The sequence below is a fragment of the Sminthopsis crassicaudata genome, chromosome 4 (assembly GCF_048593235.1).
Source record: "Sminthopsis crassicaudata isolate SCR6 chromosome 4, ASM4859323v1, whole genome shotgun sequence".
NCBI lineage: Eukaryota > Metazoa > Chordata > Mammalia > Dasyuromorphia > Dasyuridae > Sminthopsis > Sminthopsis crassicaudata.
This window is the reverse complement of record NC_133620.1, coordinates 1,036,514-1,062,910: the sequence shown is the minus strand read 5'-3', so window position 1 is coordinate 1,062,910 and position 26,397 is coordinate 1,036,514. Positions and strand designations below refer to the sequence as shown.

Here is a 26,397-nt window from a genome sequence, read left to right as displayed (position 1 = left end):
CACCTGGAGAGAAACAGAAAAAGAGAAAGACCTCAAAACAAAGGAGAAAATCTAAGAAACATCTGACACTGAAAGAGCATGGCTAATAAGAAGACTGTTAAAGAACTTTAAAACCAGCAGGAATCATTGGATTTCCTAACACAAGATGAGACTAATGGACAATGGACTTATGGACATTTTTAAATTCTCAATTTATGATTATTTGATCATGTTATTTGTTACATACTTCTAGGATGTATTATGTTGCTATGTTTCTATGTTACTATGTACTTATGTAATTTATGTAATTATGTGTAATACCTCCCATATTGACAGATTTATGTTTCAAGGTCATGACTACCCTATGTTCTAAATCAAAAGAAAGGGGGAGATGTTAGGATTACAAGGTGAGAACTCAAGTTGTCTGGACAATTACAAGGTGAGAACTCAGGTTGACTTGACAGTTCTCTGGCGCAGACCTTTGGTTTGGGCCTTTAAAGGGAGTTTATACCTTAGGAATTCTAAGAGGAGCAAGTTCATTGGTGGAAGTATTTCCCCATGCCCCAGTGAGTTCTCACATGCCTATTCTCTGGGAGAATAAAATAAGGGCAGCATTGGGTCTGAGAGAATAGACTCTGGGCTAGAGTTGTGGCACCAGGCAGACTGAAAGGAGACCATTCTGATTTGGGGAAGGACAAGAGCTGGAGGAGATTCAGAGCTCCCAAGAAATCTGCGCACAGAGAAACAGAACATCACACATCACTCAGGTTGGGAAACTCATCAATTTGGTCCTTAAAAACAACTCGGAGATAGCTTATTCTGACACTATTTAACAACTGCAGAAACTGAGGCAGACAACTGAGGGACTGGCCCAGCCACAAGTGACAATGAAGAGAAGAGGTGAAGGGGAGTCTAGCAGTCCCCAGAAGAAGCAGAAGAAAAGAGCCACTGAGCTGGGCTTGACCCTCAGTTCTACATCTGATGAGGAAGCCCCTCCTTTGGGCAATCATGGCCCACAAGAGTCTTCCACAAGTCTAAGTGGATCTGACAGTGAGAATGAGGAGAAAAGACCTGTGTCTAGCTCCTTCAGCAATGACTTCAAAGCTGACTCCCTTGTGGAGGGCACTTCCTCCCATTATTCCATGTACCACAGTGTTTCCCAAAAGATGATGGCAAAGATGGGCTTCCGAGAAGGTGACGGTCTGGGCAAACACAGCCAGGGTCGACAAGACATTGTTGAAGCCTCTAATCAGAAAGCCTGAAGAGGCTTAGGGCTGACACTAAAGGGTTTTGACCAAGAACTCGATGTGGACTGGAGGAATGAGCCAGAGCCAAGTATCTGTGAACAGGTATTATGATTCCCAGAATGCACCACTGAAATTCCTGATACCCATGAGATGTGTGAGTGGATGACTGTGGGTAAGAGGAAGATGATAATTGAAGATGAAACTGAGTTTTGCGGGGAAGAACTTCTACACAATGTCCTGAAGTGCAAGACTGTGTTTGATGATGAAGTGCAAGACTGTGTTTGATGATGAAGTGCAAGACTGTGTTTGATGACTTGGATAGAGAAGAGATGCGTTGAGCCCGGACCAGATCCAATCCCTATGAAATGATCCAGGGAGTCTTCTTCCTAAACAGAGCAGCCATGAAAATGGCCAATATTGACTTTGTATTTGATTGTATGTTTACGAAGCCAAAAGACTCTTCAGGGAACTCCCTGTTGAAGGACTGGAGTCCAGAGCTTCTGTACTTTGCTGATGTGTGTGCAGGCCCTGGAGGCTTCTCTGAATATGTGCTTTGGAGGGAAAAGTGGCATGCAAAGGGCTTTGGAATGACCTTGAAAGGGCCCAATGGCTTCAAACTGAAGGATTTCTATGCAGCTTCCAGTGAACTCTTTGAACCCTACTATGGTGAGGGTGGAATTGATGGAAATGGAGATGTTACTCAACCAGAGAACATCACAGCTTTTCGAAATTTTGTTTTGGATAACCCCGAATATAAGGGTGTCCACTTTCTGATGGCTGATGGAAGCTTCTCTGTAGAGAAGCAAGAAAATCTGCAGGAAGTAAACAGCTATTGCTATGGCAGTTTCTTACAGGGCTGTCTGTTATCCGTACAGGAGGCCATTTTGTCTGCAAAACCTTTGATTTGTTCACGCCATTCAGTGTGGGACTCATATATCCGCTGTACACCTGCTTTGAACGTGTGTCTCTTTTTAAACCCGTCACCAGCCGACCTGCCAACTCAGAGAGGTATGTGGTGTGTAAGAGCTTGAAGTCTGGGATTGATGATGTGCGGGAATACCTCTTCAAGGTAAACAACAGGCTCAATCAGCTTCAGAAGAGCGAATTGGATGTCAACCTTGTTGTCCCCCTGGATGTGATCAAGAGAGACCCTGGATTTACTGACTACATGATCCGATCCACTGAGAGCCACTGCAGCTCACAGATCAGAGCCCTGGCCAAAATGGATGCCTTTGTCCAAGACTCATCTCTTAGTGAACCACGCCAGGCAGAAATCCGGAAAGGCTGCCTTCAGCTTTGGGGGATTCCAGACCAAGCCAGAGTTGCTCTCTCTTCTTCAGATCCAAAGTCTAAATTTTTTGAATTAATAAAGGGCACCGATATTGATATTGATATCTTTAGCTCTCAGTCTACTCCACTCAACAACAAAACCCTAGATAAGATTCGCTATGTTCTGGACTACCGCTGCATGGTGTCAGGGAGTGAGCCGAAGTTTCTCATTGGCTTAGGGAAATCCCAGATCTACACGTGGGATGGCCGCCAGTCAGACCGCTGGACAAAACTGGACCTCAAGACAGAGCTGCCCCGGGACACACTGCTCTCAGTGGAAATTGTTCATGAACTGAAAGGCGAGGGCAAGGCTCAGCGGAAGATCAGCGCAATCCACATCCTTGATGCACTGGTGCTGAAAGGCCACGATATTCAGGAGCAGCATTTTAACCAACGAATTCAGCTTGCTGAGAAGTTTGTAAAAGCCGTTTCTAAACCCGGTAGGCCTGACATGAATCCCATCAGAGTAAAGGAGGTGTACAGACCGGAAGACATGGAGAACATTTTTGTCAGGTTAGAAATGAAGGTCATCAAGGGTTCACATAATATGCTGCGACTCAGCTACACCGGATGGGCTGATAGACATTTTGTGTCCACTGGCCTTTGCATTGTCGGGACTACGAATGAACCCTGGACCATGGCATTCAGCAAAAGCTGTAAGAGGAAGTTTTTCTTCAACAAAACAACAGGATTTTCTACCTATAAAATGCCTCTAGAGGCCATGGCTCCATTTCACATCTGCTACTATGGACGCCTCTTCTGGAAGTGGGGCGATAGTGTCCCAGTACATGACTCTCAGAAGTGCGGGATTCCCAAGGAATTGTCTAAGGACGACATCCTCTCCTTCATTCGGAGTATCTAGAGCCTTCTTTCTAGATCTGCCTCCTACTCCTTCCTCACTTCCAGTCCAAATCTGGACCCCTCTCTGTTGGACACAAGAAGAAGGAACCGCCCCCTCCCTGCGCCCCCTGGAAGATGAAACTGGTTGGATCCAGAAAAGGGGCCTTACAGAGGCTCATCTGCCTGGAGAGATATGTAGCAGAGAAAGAAGGCAGCAAAGAACAAGGGCACTAATTGTTTCTTATATACATACTTCTGGTCCAGTGAGAGCCAATAAGAGAAGGGGAGGGCCCCCCTCCCAAACCCTGGGCAGTGGGAAAAAATGCCCGAGGAAGACTGGATGAACACTTGGTGTCGGGAGCAGGTGGTAGAAGAGGGAAGAGAGATCAGACGTGATCTGGCGCCTTCCTCTCCCACTACTCTGCATTTGGGCCTGAAAATCATGAGAAAGGGAGGGGGAAGGGGAACGAGCACTCAGGGATGGGTGGGTACCCACTCTGGCCCAGCTGTAAGGGCAGCAGTTACCTGGCCTCTGGGCTCAGCTCCTCCCTGAGGAGGCAGCTGTTCAGTTCCCCCAGGGCAACAAATGGTTGTTGGAAGAAAAGTGATTTGTAAAAATCTTCCAGGGGGCACAGGGAGGGGGCGGTTCCTTCTTCTTGTGTCCAACAGAGAGAGGTCCAGATTTGGACTGGAAGTGAGGAAGGAGTAGGAGGCAGATCTAGAAACTTCTCTTTGAGCCCATCTATCTGAAAAAGACAACTCCAGATAACCCCCCTGTAGATGGAGAGGAGGGGAGAACAGGGCAACAGATGGTTGTTGGAAGAAAAGTGATCTGTAAAAAAACAAACAAACAAACAAACAAACAAACAAAACAAAACAAAAACCAAACCCCAACAACAAAATCCAATAAACCATAATAAAGGGCTGCAGAAATGTGAGCTATTATTATTATTATTATTATTATTATTATTATTATTATTATTTTCCCCTGAGGCTGGGGTTAAGTGACTTGCCCAGGCTCACACCACTAGGAAGTGTTAAGTGTCTGAAATCAGATTTGAACTTGGGTCCTCCTGAATTCAAGGCTGATGAGCTATTATTATTATAATCCAACACAATGGTGGCTAATCCCTTAACACAAAGGCATTTCTATTTTCATTGGGCAGGCATTTATGGAACACCCATAGCTTCACACAGGTATATCTCACTTAATGAAAGAAATATGTTCTTACTAGGTTACTTTGTAAGCAGTGAAACACATCTTCTCATTGGCTTCTATTATATTTTCAGGGATGCAGTCCTAGGGGAAGAATTCTGATTGCAGGGTAATATTTTTGCCAAAAGCTACCAAAAGGAAATGCTAGAATCACCTCCAAATGGAGGGTCTTCAATTCAGACCCCTTGTGGGTCTCTAGAGGTTGCCAAATTGAAGGATCTGTCTTGTTAAATGAAATAGACCCAATCTCTTTAATTCTTAAGCATGGATTTTTATAGACTGGGGTTTAGTAGAGTGTATTTGGCTTTGGAATGCAGTCTCTCTCTCTCTCTCTCTCTCTCTCTCTCTCTCTCTCTCTCTCTCTCTCTCTCTCTCTCTCTCTCTCTCTCTCTCTTCCCTCTCTCTCTCTCTCTCTCTCCCCCTCTCTCTCTCTCTCCCCCCCCCCCCTCTCTCTCTCTCTCTCTCTCTCTCTCTCTCTCTCTCTCTCTCTCTCTCTCTCTCTCTCTCTCTCTCTCTCTCTTTCTCTCTCTCTCTCTCTCTCTCTCCCAGCCTCCCCTATACTTAAAGTTAACCATCTCCCACCTCAGTCCTAATACAAACAACATGGGACTATAAGGGGAGAGAAAAGGCCCAGGATAATTCGCCATTTCCTTCTCCAGCTCATCTTACAAGGAAGTAAAGCAAATAGGTTTAAGTTATTTTCCCAGGGCCATACAGCTAGTAAGTCTCTGAGATCATATTTGAACTCTTCCTGACTCAAGGGGCCAGTGTCTAACCATTGTACCACCTGGGTGCTCCAGGATAATTTAGACCATAGATAATCAAGATTTGACTGATACTAATTGCTTGAGTTCCTATAATGCTTTAGATTGCCCATGTCTGAGCTCATTGGTTCTCACAATATTTTTATAATGAGGGGATTGAGGCAGGAGGAATAATGAGGAAACACTTCTGGCCATCTCCAAACCACACTTTCTACATTCTGGCTCTACAGATTCTCCTTTCTTCCTTTTCCCGATCCCAACTCTCCGACATGTGCTGTCTTCCCCATTAGAATGTAATCTCTCTGAGGGCAAGGACTGTCTCACTCTGAGATTTGACATAAAGCACAACACTTTACATTCATTCTGCCCATTTCATACATGGGGTAGCAGAAGTCCAGAGAAGTTGTGACTTTTCTCAAGGAAGGGACAGAAAACTGTTCCTTTTCTCATTTAGTCTTCTACTTCCTCCATTTTGGGGCTTTTTCTTCTGTGAGGGAGGGGGAGGAAAGAAAATCAACCTAAAAATAGATTTTGCAATCTGTTCTTCTGAGGTCTAGGACACCAGATCCCAGATTTCAGGAGCCAGTGAAGACAACCTGAGTTCTCACCTTGTAATCTTAACAATCCCTCCCCACCCCAGTCCATTCTCCAGTCCCTTCTTAAACTATTGTCCCTAAAGTACAGATTTGACCTTCTTGTTGGGATTACAAGGTGAGAACTCAGGTGGTCTGGACAGTGACAAGGTGAGAACTCACCTGGACCTTCGTACCTTCTCACTCAGTTCTACTTCAGGGGCTCCTGTCATCTCCAAGATAAATAGGAAATCTTCCATTTGGCATTCAAAGACCTTCTAAAAATGCCCCCTTCTAGCTTTCCAGCCTTCTTTCACCGTACTCTCCCCCATACACTCTATGATCTACTTCCTCCTTCCTCCTACACAAAATACTCCATCACCCAGCCATAGTTTAACTGGCTCCCCCTATTCCTAGACTGCTCTCCTTTCTCTGAAGCTCTCAGCTTCATTAGCTTCCTTCACTCTCAGCTAGAGATCAGCTTTCCATAAGAAACAAAATTCATATAGGTGTCCTCCCTTTGTGGTTATCTCCAATTGTCTTCTATATATTATGATTATCCATGTTGTCTTCCCCCTTAAATTATCTGCTTCTCAGAGCTTCTCGTTGTTGACTCATTTCAGTCCAAATTTCCATGGCCCCATCAGGGGTTTTCCTGGCAAAAACCCTGGGGGGTTCACTATTGTCTTCTCTGGCTCATTTATAGATGAAGAAACTGAGACAAACAGAATTAAGTTCCTTGTCCAGGGTCGTATAGATCTGAGGCAAGATTTGAAGTCAGGAAGGTTAGCTATCTTCCTTCCTGTACCAACTAACTACCCCTAAAGATCACTTTTTTTTTCCCTTTCTGTATATCCCCATCACAATGCTTGGCACATTGATTGGCGATTGATAAATCTTTGTTGGCTAAGTGACTGACAATCAGAGTGTGACAGAGGTACCACAGTCAGCCACTATGTTTTATCCACTAATCCACTTTGCCTTTATTGTTGAACTACCTCAAAACTGGGTCCCGAAAACTTAATATCAACTGACATTGTTTTATGATTATTTATCAAAAAAGGGAGCATTGTTGAGGACTTGCTGTATATGAAAACAATATGTCAGTGCTAGATTGTCAGAAGAACATTTCTGTAGTGATTGTACGGAGCAAGACCAGTTATGTGGAGCCATGAAATGGTGTGCTTTCTAATGAAATCGGTCAGATCCCCAGAAGGCAATTCTTTTCTTTTCTTTACCCAGAGAGAAACAAGATGATTTTTATTTTCTATTTATTTTCTATTGCTATCCCATTACCAAAAATGTTAACTTTAATTAAGTATACTCCTCTAGTATTCATGACTATTAACCACAATAGACACAGCAAAGCTCTAGTCCTATCTTTGTAAACCTAGAAAAGTCTATAAATTTCTCTCTCTCTCTCTCTCTCTCTCTCCTCTCTCTCTCTCTCTCTCTCTCTCTCTCTCTCTCTCTCTCCCTCTCTCTCTCCCTCTCCTTCCTCTCTCTCTCTCTCTCTCTCTCTCTCTCTCTCTCTCTCTCTCTCTCTCTCTCTCTCTCTCTCTCTCTCTCTCTCTCTCTCTCTCTCTCTCTCTCTCTCTCTCTCTCTCTCTTTCTCTCTCTCTCATACACACACACACACACACACACATACACACACAGAATAAGGGCACTAAACAATGCAAGCAGAAATAAATGTTGCATGAGTTAGCCTATAAGAGCACTCCACAAAATGCAAGAAATAGATTTCTACAGAAATGGATCTTCTTCCCTCTTTACTGGCATTGATGAAAAATAATAATAAGCCATGGACTGGGTTAAGTGCTAGGATTATAAAGAAAGGAAGGGAATCAACCTGCCATCTGGGGGTGGGGGGTGGGGAAGGAAGGGAAAATTAGAACAAAAGGTTTGGCAATTGTCAATGTTGTAAAATTACCCATGCATAGATCTGGTAAATAAAAACTATTAAAAATAAAAATAAAATTAGACTATAATACAAAAAGGAAAGGAAAAAAAGCAGTCCTTGCCCTCACAGTTTCTAATGTACTGAATAGAATTTAATATGGAAGCTAGTTTACTGAACATAGAGACAGCAAGATCCAAATTTAAATCTTGTCTAAGACATTTACTATCTATCTGACCTTAAGCAAGTCATTTTATTTCTCTGCCTCAATTTCCTCACCAGTAAAATGGAAACATTAGCATCCATCTCCCTGGATTGTTATAATGAATAAAAGAGCTAATATATGCAAAGTGCTTCACAAAATTTAAAGTGCTATAAAATAGTAACTGTAACAATGAGGAGAAGGAGGAAGAGGAAGAGGAGTATACTGTTAGTAGAGGAGTTTATATTCATTCAACTACAAAGACAATCAATACACTCACCCACAGAGTAGAACACTAGACACAAACTACAAAAGAATAATATCACTATTGAGTCGTGTAGCAGGAATGTTTCCATTTGAATCCTCTTAAAAATTGTAACCCGATGGGGATGCTCTCCCAACCCAAACATAAAATTGATTAATAAAAATGTAACAAGAATGTGATGAAGTAAAGGTACCCTGTAGAACACAAAGTGTCTCTAAGTTCCATTTTAGGAAACACTTTCAAGCCATTGAGATGTAGGAGAAGAGCCTGTGGCCATTTGGAAAAGGACTGAGATGCTTCTCCGCCACACCATCCTATTCACTCCCAGTTTTATCTAGGATAGACTTTTAGTGAGTCTACTGAAGATAATTTCCACACTCTTATTCCATTCCAAGAGTAGTCATTGTATTCGTCTGTGCAATAATCCATAGAACATGAAATAGAAAAACATTAGAGCAGAATAGTAAGAACTCGAATCTCTTCAAATTTTGTTTTGTAATAGAAGCTGACTTGCCCACAGTCCCAGAATTATTAAGAGTTAGAAGAGTTGAACTTAAGTCTGGGCTACAAGTGAGTCCTAATACTTCTCTAAGAAAATAATTACAGTTGACCTTTATGGGATGTGCTATGTTCTATAAAGCATTTACATGATTTCATCTCTGTAATAATCCTGTAAATTAAGTGCTGCAAATATTAACGCACAGATGCAGAATCTGAGACTCCCAGGATGACTTATCCAGCCCAAGCAACTGATAAACATTTGAGTCGATGTTTTACCTAGTGCTTTTTTTTATGCTGACTACCATCACTACCTTTCCACCAGACTGATCACTAATCCATCACACAGAAAGGTGAAAAAACAAACAAACATGGTACACCTCAGGACAAGTCATTGCTAATCCTCGCACTCTCCCGCTCTGTCCTTTTTATTAAAGCCAGACAAACTACCAGTGAGAAAAGAAATCTATTTCTTCTCTCAAATGCCATCATCTCTGAAATCCAATTTTCCCCTTTGTTTTCTATGGCACTTCCTTTGGATAATCAAGTATCTCGGCAGGATGGGGGACTTTTCTCACCCGCTGTAAGCCCTGGCAGAACTACATAGCATTTCTATGGGAGATAGTTGGGGAGATTCATTAGCTGTAAAATCACTCTGAAACGCGGTAGCTATTTGAGACTGTTGAGATCACTTTTTAAAATGTTCTTTCTGTGATTGTTTCATAAAAATTGCAAACAATTGGAATCAGTGTTCTAAACCATTCGGAGATAACACCCTCATTCTATTATGTTTGGGTCCCAGATAAAAAGTCTCTACATATATCCTTGGTTACATTTTTATATGACTCTCTAGTGTAGCTGTCACATCACTGCCAAAATAAAATGTACGAAAGGTCCAAGGTTGCCACCTTCTTCAGGGGCCTTCAGTTGTTTGCCTTTATCTCTAAAAGATAATATAAACTCTAAATAACTTGGTTCCAACATCATTTGCTAGTTTATTTTTTGTTTGCTTTTATCTTTTGGGGTTTCTTTTTTTGAATGATCGGTGGGTTAGTTTGGTTTTAGGACTACCCTTCATATATTGCACTTTCTAATCCATCTGGTTTACTTCACATTTCCTTGACCCCAGCATCTCATTTCCTGATGTCGAGTTCTTGATGTTTTCTACTTGTGCATCAGATGCAGTCCTGCACCATCTTGTTTTTTACATAGATGTCTTCCATTAGTCTCTGGGGTCCTTGAGGACAGTGGCTATTCGTTTTTGTCTTCTTTTGTCTTTTGCCTTTATGTGTATCTCCAGCATTTGAGAATGTCTGACCCATGGTAGAAACTTAATGCTTATTGACCAGGTAACTTACTGACCATTCCTACAGGTGGCTTTTGATTCCACTAATTGTTAACTTTCCCTTCTCAAAATATCAAGTATATTCCTCAGTTTGGTATAGTATACTTTCTAATAGAAGAGCAGAGGAGAGCAGAGATTATTTTATTTTTCATTTCATCACTATATCCTCTTCACCCATTGCAGTGTATGACACAATTGGTGTTCAATAAACATTTTTGGGTAGTTTTGGTTCAGTTGGAGGTAGCCTGTACATTTCCTGTTCAGAATGGCATAACATAACTGGTGAGGAACTTGGAGTCAAAAACAAACAAACAAACGAACAAACAAACAAACAAAACAACAACAACAACAACAATAACAACAACAACAACAAAAAAGTGGGATCTAGTCTCACCTCTGCACTATAATATTTGCAGAACCTATATCACATGAGTCTCATTGAGATAAAATATAATATCCTGTTTTCTCTCAATTGTAATCCTTCTCTGGGAGGAGGTTTCTAAATCCTTTTCTCTGTGAGCAGGTTTCTTGGGAGGCTTCTGGAGCCTCCAGCCAGAGTGAAAGTAGAATCTCGAATCCTCTTCTACCTGAATCCTGGCTCTGAATCTCCTCAAGCTTCCGGGAAGTCTTGTCTTTAACCCAATCCAGACTGCTTCCTTCCAGACTCAATGTTCCTCTTTTTATCCTCCCAGAGAATGGGCTTGTGGGTACTCCCATGGGCTTGTGGGAACTCCTACAACTAATGAACTTGCTTCTTTAAAGGTATAAACTCCTTTAAAGGTTTGAACTAAAGGTGTGAACTCTGAGCTAGAGAATTGTTAAGTACCAGGCTAAATTAGACAACCGAGTTAGCACCTAGTAATCCTAACAATAAAATGTTCATAAAGATCTTTGAAAACTTTAGAGCATCCCATACATGTCAACTGCAATTATTTGCAAGGTTCTCATCAGAACAACATTGCTGTGGTGGGTTCCACTCAATTTTGTGAAAAAGCTATTCTCTGGATCAAAGTGGATGGAACAGTAGCCCTGGAGTCAGGAGGAATTGAATTCAAATCTGGCTTCAGACACTTGGACACTTATGAGCTACGTGACCCTGAGCAAGTTATTTAACTCTGATTACCTCTCTCTCTCTCTCTCTCTCTCTCTCTCTCTCTCTCTCTCTCTCTCTCTCTCTCTCTCTCTCTCTCTCTCTCTCTTTCTCTCTCTCTCCTAATATATATATATATATATATATATATATATATATATATATATATATATATATATATATATATATATATATATTCTTTGAAAAATGTTTTTTCCAAAATATAAACTTTTATAATGAAAACCAGGATAGCAAATACTATATATAGATGCAGTATAAAGAGATATAATTATACTATATCTATCTATATATGTATATAGAGACCATATCTATACACATATGCTTTGACTTCCAATATTCTTTGAATTTCCATGTATCTTAGACTAATGCCATGTGTAGCCATGTAGAAGGCAGCCTTCATCTTGCTGTCCTGTGTTCTTATCAGACCTTATCTGTATTAGTATGTTAGTATATTAGTGTTCTTGCCTTCAAAATTTAAGAAGGTCATCAATACCTCAATGTCGGATGCTGAGTTTATTTATAGGAAAATTAATGAAAAGAATTGGGGTTATTTGGCCTGGAGAAAATAACCCTGAGGGGAACATGATAATTCCCCTCCAGAATATGAAGATCTGACATTTTCTACTATTGACTATTTTCCACTTGACCCCAGAGGCAAAACTGCAATTGATCAATGGCTACCATTTACAACTCTATGAATCAAGATGATTTGGGGGGTGGCCAAGTTGTCTGTTTATTCCCTCAGTCTGTGATTTTAGTCCCTGTGTCCTTTCCCTTTACAGACATCATTCTCTCCAAATTCTGAAATATGTCTTTTGGTATCTGGACTCATCTCCATCACAAAAGCTGTCTCCTTCATTTCTCATCCACTTAGCCGTTTTGTCAGAAAAGATGTTCCATTTTGAAAATTACATTGACTATTTTTATTAGATTTTGTTTGTAATAAAATTTTGTCTTTTTTCTATCTTTTTTTTTTCTAAAACATTGTCTAGTCTGTTGGTGGCTGGGTTATGTCCCAGATTTGGTTTCTGATCTTGAGATACAGTTTCCTGATGTATTCTTAACCATTTCAGAATTCTTTTCTTCTCCCTATTAATATTTGTTAAACTATTACCAACCCGTTTCAAGATTGATCACCTTAAAAGAGCTATTTTGTTTTATTCTTCTCCAACTCCCATTCCTTGAGCTCCTGATCAGTGAGGGTTCATCTCATCTACTGTACCCCAAACCCACCTTACCTTTCCATGGGCTTTCTCACTCTACATGCAATTTATGGGACCCTTCTTGCCCTTCTATCTTGCCTTTTCCCACCAGCTCTAGAGAGAATGATTAAATTAACAATAATGTCACTGAAAACGAGACATCTATTGATTGCTACATGGTGCCATTTACCATTTCTGTTACTTCTCTCCCTGGACACCTATCTCCTATAGCCATCCCCTCTCCCTGTTCCAACATGAGCTCCTCTAGGGCTGGAGACTCTCTGTTTTGTTTGTTGCTGTTGTTTCTGTAGTTGTTGTTGTTGTTGTTGTTGTTGTTGTTGTTGTTTTGGTTTTGCATTTATATCTATCATATTTAGCACAATGCTTGGCTAATTTGTAATGACAATTTTTTATTCATCCACTCACTCTTTCCATCACTTCTGCCCAAGAATGAGTAATGCCCAATTACTGACTGAGGAGTCAGGAACACTCTCTCCTTGCCCATATAATCCCTATATGACTCCTTACAGCAGAGTATGTTCCCTTCCACTTCAAAGAATATCCTCTGGCAGTGAATGGCTCCATTTGGCTCTTCTCCCACTGCCTCAGTCTAGCCAAAGAGCCTCTACCCTGTTGTTCTATCTCTTGGGGGAGGAGGCTTCAATGCACTTGAGTCACTACTACTTTTTTCCAGGGTTCCCCTTCCGCTCCCACTTGAATTTCACTTTCCATTGTCCAGCAGCATCAGATTTCTAGGACCATTGTAGACATGAACTTCTGGCCTATACAGGATACTCAGCTACCATTGGCCCATGCCTTTATATTTCCTTGGCCAACCTTGGCCCATTAAATTCCACTTTTTTTATTTTTCTGATTCAGTTTGTAGCCCTTAGTACTAATCTTAGATCTCTTCAAGGGCCTTATCATACTAACTCCCTTCACATTAGTCTCCTCTCTGTATCCCCTGTCCCAGTTAACATTCTGATGTCCCAAGTTAGCCAGTGGCCTTATTCTACCAGCCTGACCCAATCTCATTGGGCAGCATCCTTCAACATGAGCTCATCCCTCCCATCTCAGTCTGCTGGCCCTGCAGCCAGATCTGCCTTCTTAGACAGATAGCAGAGCTGGACCTAAACTCAGGAAATTCTGGCTTTGAGATGAATTGTAGATGTGACCATCTTAATTCTTCTGTATCATATTCCTCATCTGACAACTAAAAAAAGGATGACTGTACTAAATATTTAACCCAATTTGGGGAAGAGTTTTATTACTGTGAAAGAACAGCCCAATATTACTATAAAACTAAAGAGTGATCCACAGTGGAGCAACTAGAGAAGTGACCTAAACCTGGGATGTTCTTCCCTTAATCAATGACGTAACAATAAGAACATTGACAAGAAAGCAAATTCTAAGTTTTGCAAAGCAGTTTCCATAAAAATCTCACATAATCTTCCCTAAAAGATCAACCCTAGCAATATAAGCCCACACATTGATGAATGAGAGAAGAGGGACTTCGCCCACAGCCTCATCAAGATGCTCATGATGTCTTGGCAATCTTGCAGTTGATTTTATTTTCTCTACTATTCGTAGGGTTACAGCACTTTCCTTATAGAATATATACCTCATTTTTGTGTAGGATCACATAACTAGCAAGTATTGGAGGTAAAGATATCTCAGATCTCAGTGTCAAATTTAGTGCCTTGCAATGGACAATGACTTAAGCTGCTGTTTGTTCCTCTGGTGTTCAGTTCTTGACTTAAGCTACTGTTTGCAACATCTGTCCTCTGGTGTTCAGTTCTTGACTTAAGCTGCTGTTTGCAACATCTGTCCTCTGGTGTTCAGTTCTTGAAAACCCATTTTTGTAGGTTGTTCAACTTCTAAAGGAGGTGAGTGGGATGATGAAAGGCCTTCCGAACATGGCACTTCAAGTTATTTGAAAGAAATGGAGGTCAGTAGCTTAGAGAAGATTTTGGGAACAGTCTAGTAGAATTTGGATGAGAAGATTTTCTTTCTGCTTGACCCCAGAAAGCAGAACCAGGGAAACTCTGCTTTCTGTAAATAGGTGAGGTAGAGAGAAGAATTTCCCCACATTAGAAATAGCTCCACGTAGAATAGACTGCTCTGGAAGGAAAACAAAAGTCAGCAAGTCTTCAAAGAAAGGCTATATAAGACCTTTGTAAGAATGTTGGGCAGGAAATCTGTTCAATAATGAGCTGAAATAAATGGTCGCCATGATTCCTACCAAGTCTCCCATTCTGTGATTCCACTTCTACTCCCCTGACTTTCCTGAAACCATTCCCCCTACACAGAAAGCCCTCTACTTTCCTTATCACCTGTCCATGTCTTACCTTGTAGATCTAGTCCAAATCCTATTTTATCTAAAACGCCATCCTTGATGACAGGTCCATGTCACCTAGTATTGCATCTCTTGTCACCTCATTATAGCCAAGCCGTGCTATGACATCCTTTGGTCAATCAATCACTTGTGATTTTATCATATTGTGCCCATGTAACTAGCCAGTAATGTTGTTTTACTCAACGTCATGTTTTCATTGGACTGGTAAAATTAGGCCGAATATAACTTCTTTGTTATTATTTTTATAGTTTTTTATTGACCCTTGCAAAAACTTTTGTTCCAACTTTTCCTTTCCTTCCCTTCACACCCTCCCCTAGATGGCAGGTAGTCCTATACACGTTAAATATGTTAAAGTATATGTTAAATACAATGTATGTATACATATTTATACGGTTATCTTGTTCACAAGAAAAATGGATTTAGAAAGAAGGTAAAAATAACCTGGAAAGAAAAACAAAAATGCAAGCAAACAACAACAGAAAGAGTATAAATGTGTGCTGTGAACCACATTCATTTCCCAGTGCTCTTTCACTGGGTGTGGCTGGTTCTGTTCATTACTGATCAATTGGAACTGATTTGGTTCATCTCATTGTTGAAGAGGGCCATGTCCATCAGAATTGATTCTCATGTAGTATTGTTGAAGTATATAATGATCTCCTGGTTCTGCTCATTTCACTCAGCATCAGTTCCTGTCAATCTCTCCAGGCCTTTCTGAAATCATCCTGTTAGTCATTTCTTATAGAACAATAATATTCCATAATATTCATATTTCATAATTTATTCAGCCATTCTCCAATTGATGGGCATCCATTCAATTTCCAGTTTCTGGCGCCACAAACATTCTTGCACATGTGGGTCCCTTTCCCTTCTTTAACATCTCTCTGGGATATAAGTGTAGTAGGAACATTTCTGACTATAACTTCTGAATGCTACATAATTCTCCCTTATCTCTGACCTCCTAAGGTATTAAATGTCTCTACCATAAAACAGCAGCATTGCTTATTGATTCTTGGTTTAATTCTTGTTTCTGTGACTTCACTTTGAACATCATGAAGGAAATGATCTTGACCAAAGATAATTTTTATTGCAATTCACAAAGTGGCTCTGGCAATACTGGTTATGTAGTGAGTGCTCAATAAGGATATGTTGCTATGCTGATGATATATTTTTTTAACTATTTCCTTAAGCTTACTTTATTATATTTTGCTAATTTTGTGTAATCTCTGACACAATTTCTCCAAGGGGCGTTTATTTGCTTGATGTTATTTAGCTAGACAGATATGTGTGTATATAAATATATGGGGGAAGCAAGGTGTCTGCTATTGATATCATTTTTTACATATCCTTGGTACACATCCAATATCCATTGATTAAGCACTTACTATGTACTAGGCATTATAGTAAGAGGTAGAAATATAAGCAAAAAAGCCAGTTCCTGTCCTCAAGAAACTAATATTCCAGGGAGGGAAGATAACACATAAAATGGAACTGGAAAGTAAGTCATCCAGTGAATTATGGAAAAACCAAGAGCGAGAGGAATAAGCACCTGGGTGACCAGAGCATCTTCATTACAATGGAGGTTCTGGGAGGAACCAGTCAATCAGGAGAGTCCAGCGTAATTCCACTGTGTGAAGTCCAGGACTGGAATGAGTTTCCAGGGTGAAAAATTTTCTGGAGAAAATGTCAGGAAGGAGTCATGAGAGCAGCTTCAAGAGGAAAGCAAACATTTCTTCTAACAGTGCAGGTGATGGGATCACGGATTGAAGCTGGAAGGGAGCTGTGAGGTGGGATAGTCCAAGTCCTTTGAATTTCAAGTTTCTGAGATTCAGATAATGGAAAGACTTTCCCATGACCACACAGCTACTAAGTGATAATGCTATTATTTGGATATTCAATCTTCAGCACTCCTAGACTAGCTCTCCATCTGAACTCTCCCAATGTGTTAGGATTCTTACAAGGTACTTATGTACTTAGTTCACACCTTTAAAGGAGTTCAAACCTTTAAAGGAGTTTACACCTTTAAAAGAGTTCTCTCATTGGTTCACATATTAGACTTCATACCTTTAGAGAGCATATAAAAGGACAAGCTCTGGGAAGAAGATTCAGTCAGGATTCAATCAAGAAGAGGACTTCCCAGGGGAACTTCAGAGGACTTTGGAGGAGAGGATTTTGAGAGATTCCCAACTAGGATTGACTTCCGGGAAACCACAATCCCACACTCTAGGAGATTCAGAGTCAGATTCATTCCCACGTCGACGTTTTTGCTGGCCGGAGACATTGGGAAGACGAGAGGCTGGAGTCATTTGGACAAGAGCTCTCGGGAGCCAAGAAGAGAGATAGGCCTCTACTAAAGCTAACCGGGCCCCAGGAAAAGATTCAGGATTTTGAAGGACACAATAAAAGATCTGGACTTTAACTCCTGCCTGCATTTTGGGATTATTGAACTGAACTGAAACGAAGGCTGCCTCCAGAAGCTCCCCAAGAATCCTGCTCCAAGAGCACAATCATAATTTAGAAAAGAAGAGAAGAGGATACCAGTGTAGCTTAGAATCTCCATTCTTGTCTGTGGCCCTGAGAGGTGAAGTTATGTGGTATAGTTCTTCCTGACCCAAAAAAGAATCTATTCATTACTCCTGGGGGCAAATGCCCTTTGCAGTGTCCAAATGAGATAACGGGCATAAAGCAGGGTGAGAACTTGAAAGCCAATCAGAGCCAAATAGCAGCGGTATTATTATTGGTGGTGTTGAGGTTGGTACTCTGGTCATCAGGCCTATCATTTAGGGTTGCTGGAGCCTAATTCAGCCGTACACATGAGTCCAACACCAGGGAATGAGTGATTTTTCAAAAATATTAAGTAATTCTTACAAGATATCATTCGTTCGATTAAAGTCAAAAGGTTAGGGAAAGCAGCAAACTAAAACAAGGCAAACCTAGGAGAAAAGTGGTTTAAAAAAAAGATGTGGGGGTTATTAACCAGTTGCAGCTTCAGTTGATAATATATAGTCCAATTCTTCTTCATTCAGTATGAGTAATAAAAAATCTAGCCTCGGTTCACAGGCAATCCCTCCTTGGAGCTATTGATGTGGCCACAGGGACGGAACGGGGCCAAGTACTCAGATGCTTCCCCCTCTGGCTGAGGCACCCCTTGATGTATTGCAGGGGCTAGGTTCTGGTGGGCACTGGATCTCCCTAAGGGTTGATAACTTAGAATTCTTCCCCTGGATGTGATGGAAGCCTGCAGCCCCCAGCAGCAACCTCTCCATCACGGCAGATTTATGGGGGATACGGGCAGAAAGGAGGCAGGTGGATTTTCTCTTCCCCCACCTCTCCTGCTCCCTATTCTCAGTGGGTATAAAAAATACTCCGTTACTGCATGATTACCTGCCAGTGAATACAAACCCCCGAGAGCCAGTATTTCATCAAGCATCTGGAAGACACTGGAGGGTAACAGCAATATCCTGCAGTAAGACCTCCCTAAGCCCTTCCCCTAAGTTTTCGACAGTGGCTCTGCTGGCTCGGGGCTGTCGTGATTCATTATCCCAGGGCCTCTACCTGCATCAGGCCCCGGCAGCTATCTCTTGCCAATTCCTCAGTCCACGTGCCCTTTCTGAAGAATGTTGATATTTTTCAACCTGGGCCGATGACAGCCGGAGGAACCCGTGCAGCCGTGGAGCAGGAAGGGCCGTGCTGCTGGAGAGATAAAGCCAGCTCTTCTATCACCACTGAGTGGCAGGGATATTGATCTCAGCAGAGGCAGGATATTATCCCTTTCAAGCCACAAAGCAAATAGTACAAGCAGGGCCACAATCCAAGGCTGATTAGGAAGTGGACCAAAAGGAAAGAACAGAAAATGGATGGCGAGAGCCAGGCCCTGAAATTCTGCAAGGAATAACAAGAGAGCAGCCCCCGTGTGCTCCTTCTGGGGGATGTCCTCTGGGAAGAAAACCTTTGAAGAGTGCTAGAAAAATTATCTTACAAAATGCCTGTTTTTTTTTTAAGTTGGTTGTTTAAAAATGCATAAAAGAAACTTTAGAGTTCATTAAATAAAACCCCATCATTCCACAGATTAGTAAAAGGCACTCGCTCAAGGTGCCCTGGCCAATAAAAGAGTCAGGATTCAAATCCAGATCCTTTTATCTAAAGGAAGAGCTCATTCGGGTTTGCCACTGATGCTGAGCAGCAAAGTTGGGGCATTCTATGACAAATCAATGATTTCCCAATTGTCAAATCTAATGATTTAAAAAAAAAATCCTTCCTCATTCTTCTTGAGCTCCTTGTAGCCTTTGCTCCTGCCCCGCGGCTATCCTCTCAGTGTCCTAGGTTCAGAACTTTGCAGTGATTCTCCTTTCTTGCATTCCCTCCATGGATTTTCTACCTCTCGACAAATCTTGCTGTCTGGCTTTTCGGTAGGTACTGTTTATGTGCCCTTCTCTCCACTCCTAGAAGCACCACTCTGTTCAGTCCCTCATCACCCTTCATCCAGATTATTGCAACAGGGCAGGGAAAGCTTGGAATGATACTACATCTGCCCACATGAAAACATCTCCGCTTACAAGGAGAGGAAGAGAGGTTCAGTGAAAAGAAAAGAAAAAGGAATGGAAGGGTGAATGATGGAGGGAAAATATTTCATTGACCTAGGTCCAGAAAGGCTGAAAAGGTCATCTAGTCCAACTCCTTTTAGTGAGTGAAAGAACTAAGGCTTAATAGGGTGAAAGGGTTTGTTTGAGGTTTTTTTGAGTAGTAAATGATAAAACAGCAGCCCCTCTTTCTGTAAATCTAGTGTCAGGAAGCTCATAGACAACAAAAGGGTTAAGAGTTGGAGGAAATATTGGGTGTGAGAAGCTACCCCAGCAAACTGCTAGATAAAATTCCTGATAAGATAAAAAAGGCATCCAACAATAAAAAGGTTGTTGGGAAACCATTAATAGAAAACCTGCATGATGTTCAAATCATTTGTACCATTCACAAACCCGTGAAGGTTTACTTTGCTATTTCTGTGTAATGTCATCAGTACAGATTGAAATCCATCCCTGTCTTCTCATCGTGTGTGTTTCTTGCCCTTGACTTCCAAAATATCAACCACAACAGGTCCAGGCATTGCCTTGGGTGGGGAGGGAGAGAGTTTGCTCCAGTTTCATTGACATATCAGAGACTTGATAAAAGAGAATGTACAGACTGTCCTTTAGTTATCTCATCTATGTGTATACAAAAGCAACCCTTCATTTTCTATTCAATTATAACTATAGTGATATTTGTATATTACTTTTATTTTAGGAAACTGGGTTAGTAATGTTTCTTCATATTAATTCCTACTGTGTATTCCATCATTGCCTTTCAGATGATCCTCAACTTTAATTATTTTTGACTAAGCCCTCTCTCTCTCTCTCTCTCTCTCTCTCTCTCTCTCTCTCTCTCTCTCTCTCTCCTCTTTCTCTCTCTCTCTCTCTCTCTCTCTCTCTCTCTCTCTCTCTCTCTCTCTCTCTCTCTCTCATCTTTCTCTCTCTCTCTCTCTCTCTCTCTCTCTCTCTCTCTCTCATCTCTCTCTCTCTCTCTCTCTCTCTCTCTCTCTCTCTCCATCCCTCCTTATCTCTCTATTGCCCACATTGTTCAAGTCGCACTGCATATTTCCATTGGGATGGAACCAATCACCATGTTTTATATAATTATGACTTCAAATGGTACAGATTCAAATATGCAGGACATCTTCTTGGGATTCATTACTTGTGATGATTGAGGCTCAAATGCAAATATGCATATTTACACACAAAATAGGGAAGATGGAGTGAATTGTGCGCTCTCTCTCCCTCCCTCCCTCTCTCTCTCTCTCTCTCTCTCTCTTCCTCCCTCCCTCCCTCCCTCCCTCCTCTCTCTCTCCCTCCCTCCTCTCTCTCTCTCTCTCTCTCTCTCTCTCTCTCTCTCTCTCTCTCTCTCATCTCTCTCTCTCTCTCTCACTCTCTGTCTCTCTCTCTCTTTCTGTCTCTCTCTCTGTCTCTGTCTCTCTCTCTCTCTCTCTCTCTCTCTCTCTCTCTTTCTCTTTCTCTCTCTCTCGCTCTCATTTCTTACCTAAATGAGCATATTTAGTTGTATATATGGTTACGTATGTTTGCATATGTATACACGCACAAAGCAGCTAGGCCCTTATTACAAATAATGAATCCCATGAATTGCCCACATTGTTCAAGTCGCACTGCATATTTCCGCTGGGATGGAACCAATCACCATGTTTTATATAATTATGACTTCAAATGGTACAGATTCAAATATACAGGACATCTTCTTGGGATTCATTATTTGTGATGATTGGGGCTCAAATGCAAATATGCATATTTACACACAAAATAGGAAGGTGGAGTGAATAAGAATTTATATAGTTCAAAGGAGTGAATGCCTTACTATTTTTAAATAAGATAATTTGCTATGGAAGGTGAAGAATAGAATTACTAGATTTTAGTGGATTAGCAAGCTGATTTAATGAGAGAGGATGGTAGCAATATTAACCATATATTTTACACTCTTGGAAAAGATATATCAGCTTCATTCTTATTCTTTTCTTTTCCTTTTTTTTTTTTTTTTTTGCAAATATGATTTAGTTGTTTATCAATAACATTTTGGTCACCATTTCCCAGTTTCCTTTTACAAGTATCGTGTTTCCCTCCATGGTTCGAGCTCTCTGCCCCCTTATTCACTGAAAGAAATCTTCCCAGGTAGGATTTCAGATGGAGGGGCAAGAGATTCAAGTCTGAAAGGTTGGAATGAGAATTCTCAGGCACTACTCCAGTAGGCTTCCCAGGAAAGCTACCCCAGGAAAATCTGGGTGTACATCTTTGCCAAGTTGTCATCATTTCTTGTTTTCTACCTTCTGAAGAGAACACAATTTCCCAAAGCATTTGCAGTGTCAATACTTTACTTGTGAATGTGCAAGCCCTTTACAATGCTAATTCCCCCTACCCCGTTATGTTATAAATTAATGCTTTTTATCTAATCTGACTTATATCCCCCCGTTACAATTTGGAAAGGCTCTTGCCGAGCTAGCTGATGTTCTCTCTCAGGAGACTCTGGGGCTCTTCTAAGCAAAACTAATGGTTTTAACTGTTGAATTGCTCCAAAGAAGGAATCTAAATGAAAGCAAGAATCTCCATTGTTACAGAGTTCACTTTCAGCCTGCTGTTGAAAAGAATGATTTGTTAAATCTCCCGGATAAGACTAGCTTTCTGCCTATAACTCCCCTCTATGTTCCTGGGCTTACATCAATTTTTCCTTTATCTTCTTCCTCTCACCCAGTCTGCATTACTGCCTGTCGGTGATGGATCTGGTAGTGACAAGAGTGAATACTTGTCTCTGGCACTAAGGGAAGGGTATTCTTTCACCTTGTATCTAAAGCCTAACCTAAGTTAAAACCAGGAAATAGAATTCATCATCAGCGTCTGGCCACCTCCACCACTTGGCCCCCAATTTCTCCCCTATTTGCCCATTCTTCATACATTCAGGGTCTGTCTAACCTCCTATGAATGTCAAGGCTGACTGACTGCAGTGACTTCCTTCCTGTCAGCATCCCTGGGTCCAGACCTTTTTTTTTTTTTTTTTACTACTTTCACCTAGATCAGAGTGTTTCTTTCCCTGCCCCCAAAAACTGTCCCACAATATGCCTCTGTGCTAACTGACAGCGAGCTAATTCAGTTATCGGATATCTAACATAATATGGCATGATGATTGGGTACCTCTCCCTCATGACACATTAATATATTGAAAGCCACATTTGGGAAACAAGGCTTTAAGTCTAAAGTGTCACTACTTTTAGCACAAGGGAGAGGCCTTAAAACATTCTGGAAAACAGGGACATTTCAGCACCTTTCACAGCCCACTATTTGTCTCTCATGGGACCAGAGCATCTTGAAATTAGAAATTTTGTTGTTGTTGTTGTTGTTGTTGTCATTGTTTTTGTTGTTGTTGTTGTTGTTGTTTGCCTTTCCTTGTATCCCAAACCCTTAGCACAGTGTCTGACACATAGATTACTCAATAAAATGTGCTCACTGATTGAATTGTGTATTTAAAGGGCTATGGAACTTATAATAGTCCAGTCTGTCTCTGGAATAAAATATGGTTTCTGTCTGCAAGGAAGCTCAAAGATGATCTAATGGAGGAGTATCCTTGCTCGCTTTGCCAGTCTTGTAAAGATAATTGGACCCCTTCTTAGAACATTTTTTTAATGTATAAAATACTTAGGGTTACCAAAAAAATACTTATATTGAAGTAATCAAAACATTTTCAGAAATATTCCTGGACTCCAGATAAAGAATTGGAGACTGCTCATTTTACAAAAGAGGGAACTGAATTTTAATAACTAAAGTACTTAGAAAAGTGCTTTTGCAGTTGATATCTAATAAATACTTGATATTGATTATATACGATGAACAAAGTGCCAGTAATCAAGGCAGGATCTGAAGCCAGCTCCCATGTTTCGGATCTTATGCTCTTTCTCTGCTTTGCTAAACAGAAAAGGAGTCAGCATTTATTTTTTTTTTGTTGGTTTGTTTTCTTCCTGAAAAGCAGACATAGTGATCTATGACAAAGTAGGGGTGACTCATTTTACTCAGGGTTTGACTATTGGCTCCTGGATTTAAAGGGGACGTGATTGAGAGGGCACTAAATGCCTTGGAAACATTTCAGCAGGCTCCTATCTCCACCCCACTCCCCAATCCCCCTGAGCAGCCTCCCCAGAAATGACTCAGTCCAAGTCTGCAGGCTTTGCCTCCTTCCCATTCCTCTTTAACTGAAATTGTCCTTCATTCAGCTTGCCTAAGGCATTTCTGGTGCTTGCCCAGGGCTCAAAAAATTCTAGTTATGGCTCTGGGCTATACTCTTTTTCTCCCATGGGTGGAGAGCACCCTTGGTAATGTAAGCATTTCTGGAAAGATTATTTTAAAATAAAGGTTTCTCTTGACTGAAAGGAGAAAAAGAAAATCCTTTGCAAAATACCCTTGGTCAGAGACTCTTAACCATGTTTTGTCATAGATCCCTTTGGAAGATTGATGAAGCTTATATACCCTTCTCAGAATAATATTTTTCTCCAATATATACAATACTTAGGATTACAAGAGAAATAAATCTCTCTCCCCCTTCTTCTCTGTATATTTCTTCTCCATCTAACTTTCCCTTTCTTTCTTTCTCCTTCTCCTTTTTCTTTTTCCTTTTTCTTTGATTTTATTCTCTTTACCAAATGTTTAACTGAAAAGGCCTCAGCCCACTGTCAGTCAATATACTAGATAATAAGCTTTGATTAAATATGTACTATGTTCAAAACATAAAAAAAATATGTACTATGTTTTAGACACTGTGCTGAGTGATGGATATAAAAAAAGGCCAAAAAAAATCCACTATACACAAACCAATGTATATAAATGTATATAAACCAGTATATATAAATATACTGTATATATAAATATAAATATATATACAGCATATATAAATATATAAGTATATAAAATATACAGTGTATAGAAAATATGTAATACCTCAGGAAATTGAGATAAGCAAGATGAGGTGACCCAGAATCACACAGCTAGTAAGTGTCTGAGACCAGATTTGAAGTCAAAAATATAGTCTACCTGAACCTAGGTGCGGATCCTTATTCCACTTCATTACGTTCATGTATATATCTTTATATCTATCTCTGTGTGAAACACCCTGGACAAGTATATTTTATCTAAATTGTGTGTGTACAAGTGTGCATGTGTGTAGATAGATAGAGAAATAGATAAACAGAATGGATGGGTAGATATATGGATAGATGGATGGATGGATGGTTAGATGAGATAGATAAGAGTTAAGATAGATAAGATAGACGTGACAAATAGGTTCATGGAGTTCACAACTTAAAATGGTGAAAAATGTGAACAACTATGGACAATCTATATCTTCAGTAAATTAGAAGAGAGAATGTATAATCATTAAATAGACGAGGAAAGACTTATTGGCTGAAACTTGATGGAAAGTCAAAGAAATGGAGAGAAGGGAGATAGTTTGAATCAAGAGGAGAAAGGGAAATATCAAAGCTCTTGTGGGAGTGACATAGAAACCCGAGTTCCAAATCATGGAAAGAGGATAAGGCGATAGCAGTGTGGAAGGGTAAGAGGGCAGTAGGTTGTAAAGGACTTTTTAAAAAAGACCCTATGGGAAAAATAGGAACATGTCAGCAGGATTTCCAGCTGAGCCTTCTGTAGCCAAGGTCTCATTGCCTTAGACAACTGCCTTTGCCAAAGGGAAACTTTGGTTAAATCATATGACTGTAATTGGGAACCTTTTGGATGCTTCATGAAAAGTTGACCAACAACATATGTCTCTGCTCAGAGGGACAGTAAATAATCTTCTTCCAAGAAATGAATGCAACGTGGTCACAATGGAACCAAATTGCGATTGAGCATGGAAAGAACAGCTGTCTCCTCTGTGAACCCTTTTTGCGTAATTTCTCCCTCCTGAATGAAGAGAAGGAAAGGCAGCTTGGCCCAATATTAACATAAAAACCATAATGTGGATTCCTATTTTTTGTCTGTATTTTAGGGAAGTCTTATTGGAGCTGATGAGAGGCAATACTTGGTCATGGAAACACAGGAGGATTCAGATCCAGGGAGACTGGAGTTCTAGTCCTTATTATAAGACATGCTGGCTGTGTAATCCTGGGCCAGTGTTTGGGTCAGGGACCTAGGCACCTACATGGCACAGAATGCCAAGCATGCAGTCAAAAAAAGTGCTCAAATCTGGCCTCAGTCTGCGTGACCAGGCAGATCTGGGATAATCACCTACCCTCTATGTGACTCAGTTTCCTCATTTAGAAAAGAGACATTATAGCCTTCCCACCACCACTATCCATGATTATTGGAATAAGGCAAGATAACATTTGAAAAGTACTTTGCAAACCCTGAGGTTTCTTATAAATATTTTGTTTGTCAGTACTCTAGGAGGCTCTCTAAAGATGGAGGCCACAAAGTAATCACTGATAAAGGGAGTATCCTCCTCTTAAAGTTCCCAATAATAAAAAAATTATGGATTTAGTCCCTATTCCTTTGGGAAGGAACTAAATTGAGGATATTGTTATGTTTTAATAGATGAAATTCTACTCTGCAAAGCAAAATTTTTTTATCCAAAGAATCTAAGGAGCATGAATCTTGATGGAATTGAGAGTTTTTGGGGAGAAAGAGAGAGAGAGAGAGAGAGAGAGAGAGAGAGAGAGAGAGAGAGAGAGAGAGAGAGAGAGAGAGAGAGAGAGAGAGAGGAGAGAGAGAGAGAGAGAGAGGAGAGAAGGAGAGAAAGAGAGAAGGAGAAAGAGAAAGGAGAAAAGGAGGAAGAAATCCACCTGCCCTTTCAAATGATTGTAGATTTACATCTGGAAGAGATTTCAGAGGTAATCTTATTTAATACAGCCCTCCCCTAAACCCACCTACCACTATTTATGGACAACTTGACAACTTTTGTCCTGCATAAAATGAGACAAAAGTGGAGGAACATGGGAAAGCAAATGAGGATGACATTCCCCTTGCCCTGATTCTGGTGATCCACATTGATTCACTTCGTATT

At 40.7% G+C, this 26,397-nt stretch overlaps 2 protein-coding genes across 2 annotated transcripts in view; both read left to right on the top strand.

The window, feature by feature from the left end:
- NEGR1 (neuronal growth regulator 1) overlaps window positions 1–26,397 on the top strand; it is a 1,167,619-nt gene that overhangs the window by 765,718 nt on the left and 375,504 nt on the right. The window lies entirely within an intron of this gene.
- Window positions 758–3,432, top strand: LOC141541487 (cap-specific mRNA (nucleoside-2'-O-)-methyltransferase 1-like). Its single transcript, XM_074265587.1, is given in 3 exon segments — window positions 758–1,478; window positions 1,526–2,045; window positions 2,048–3,432. Coding segments are annotated over 3 exon segments (2,502 nt in total). The 5' UTR covers window positions 758–866; the 3' UTR covers window positions 3,418–3,432.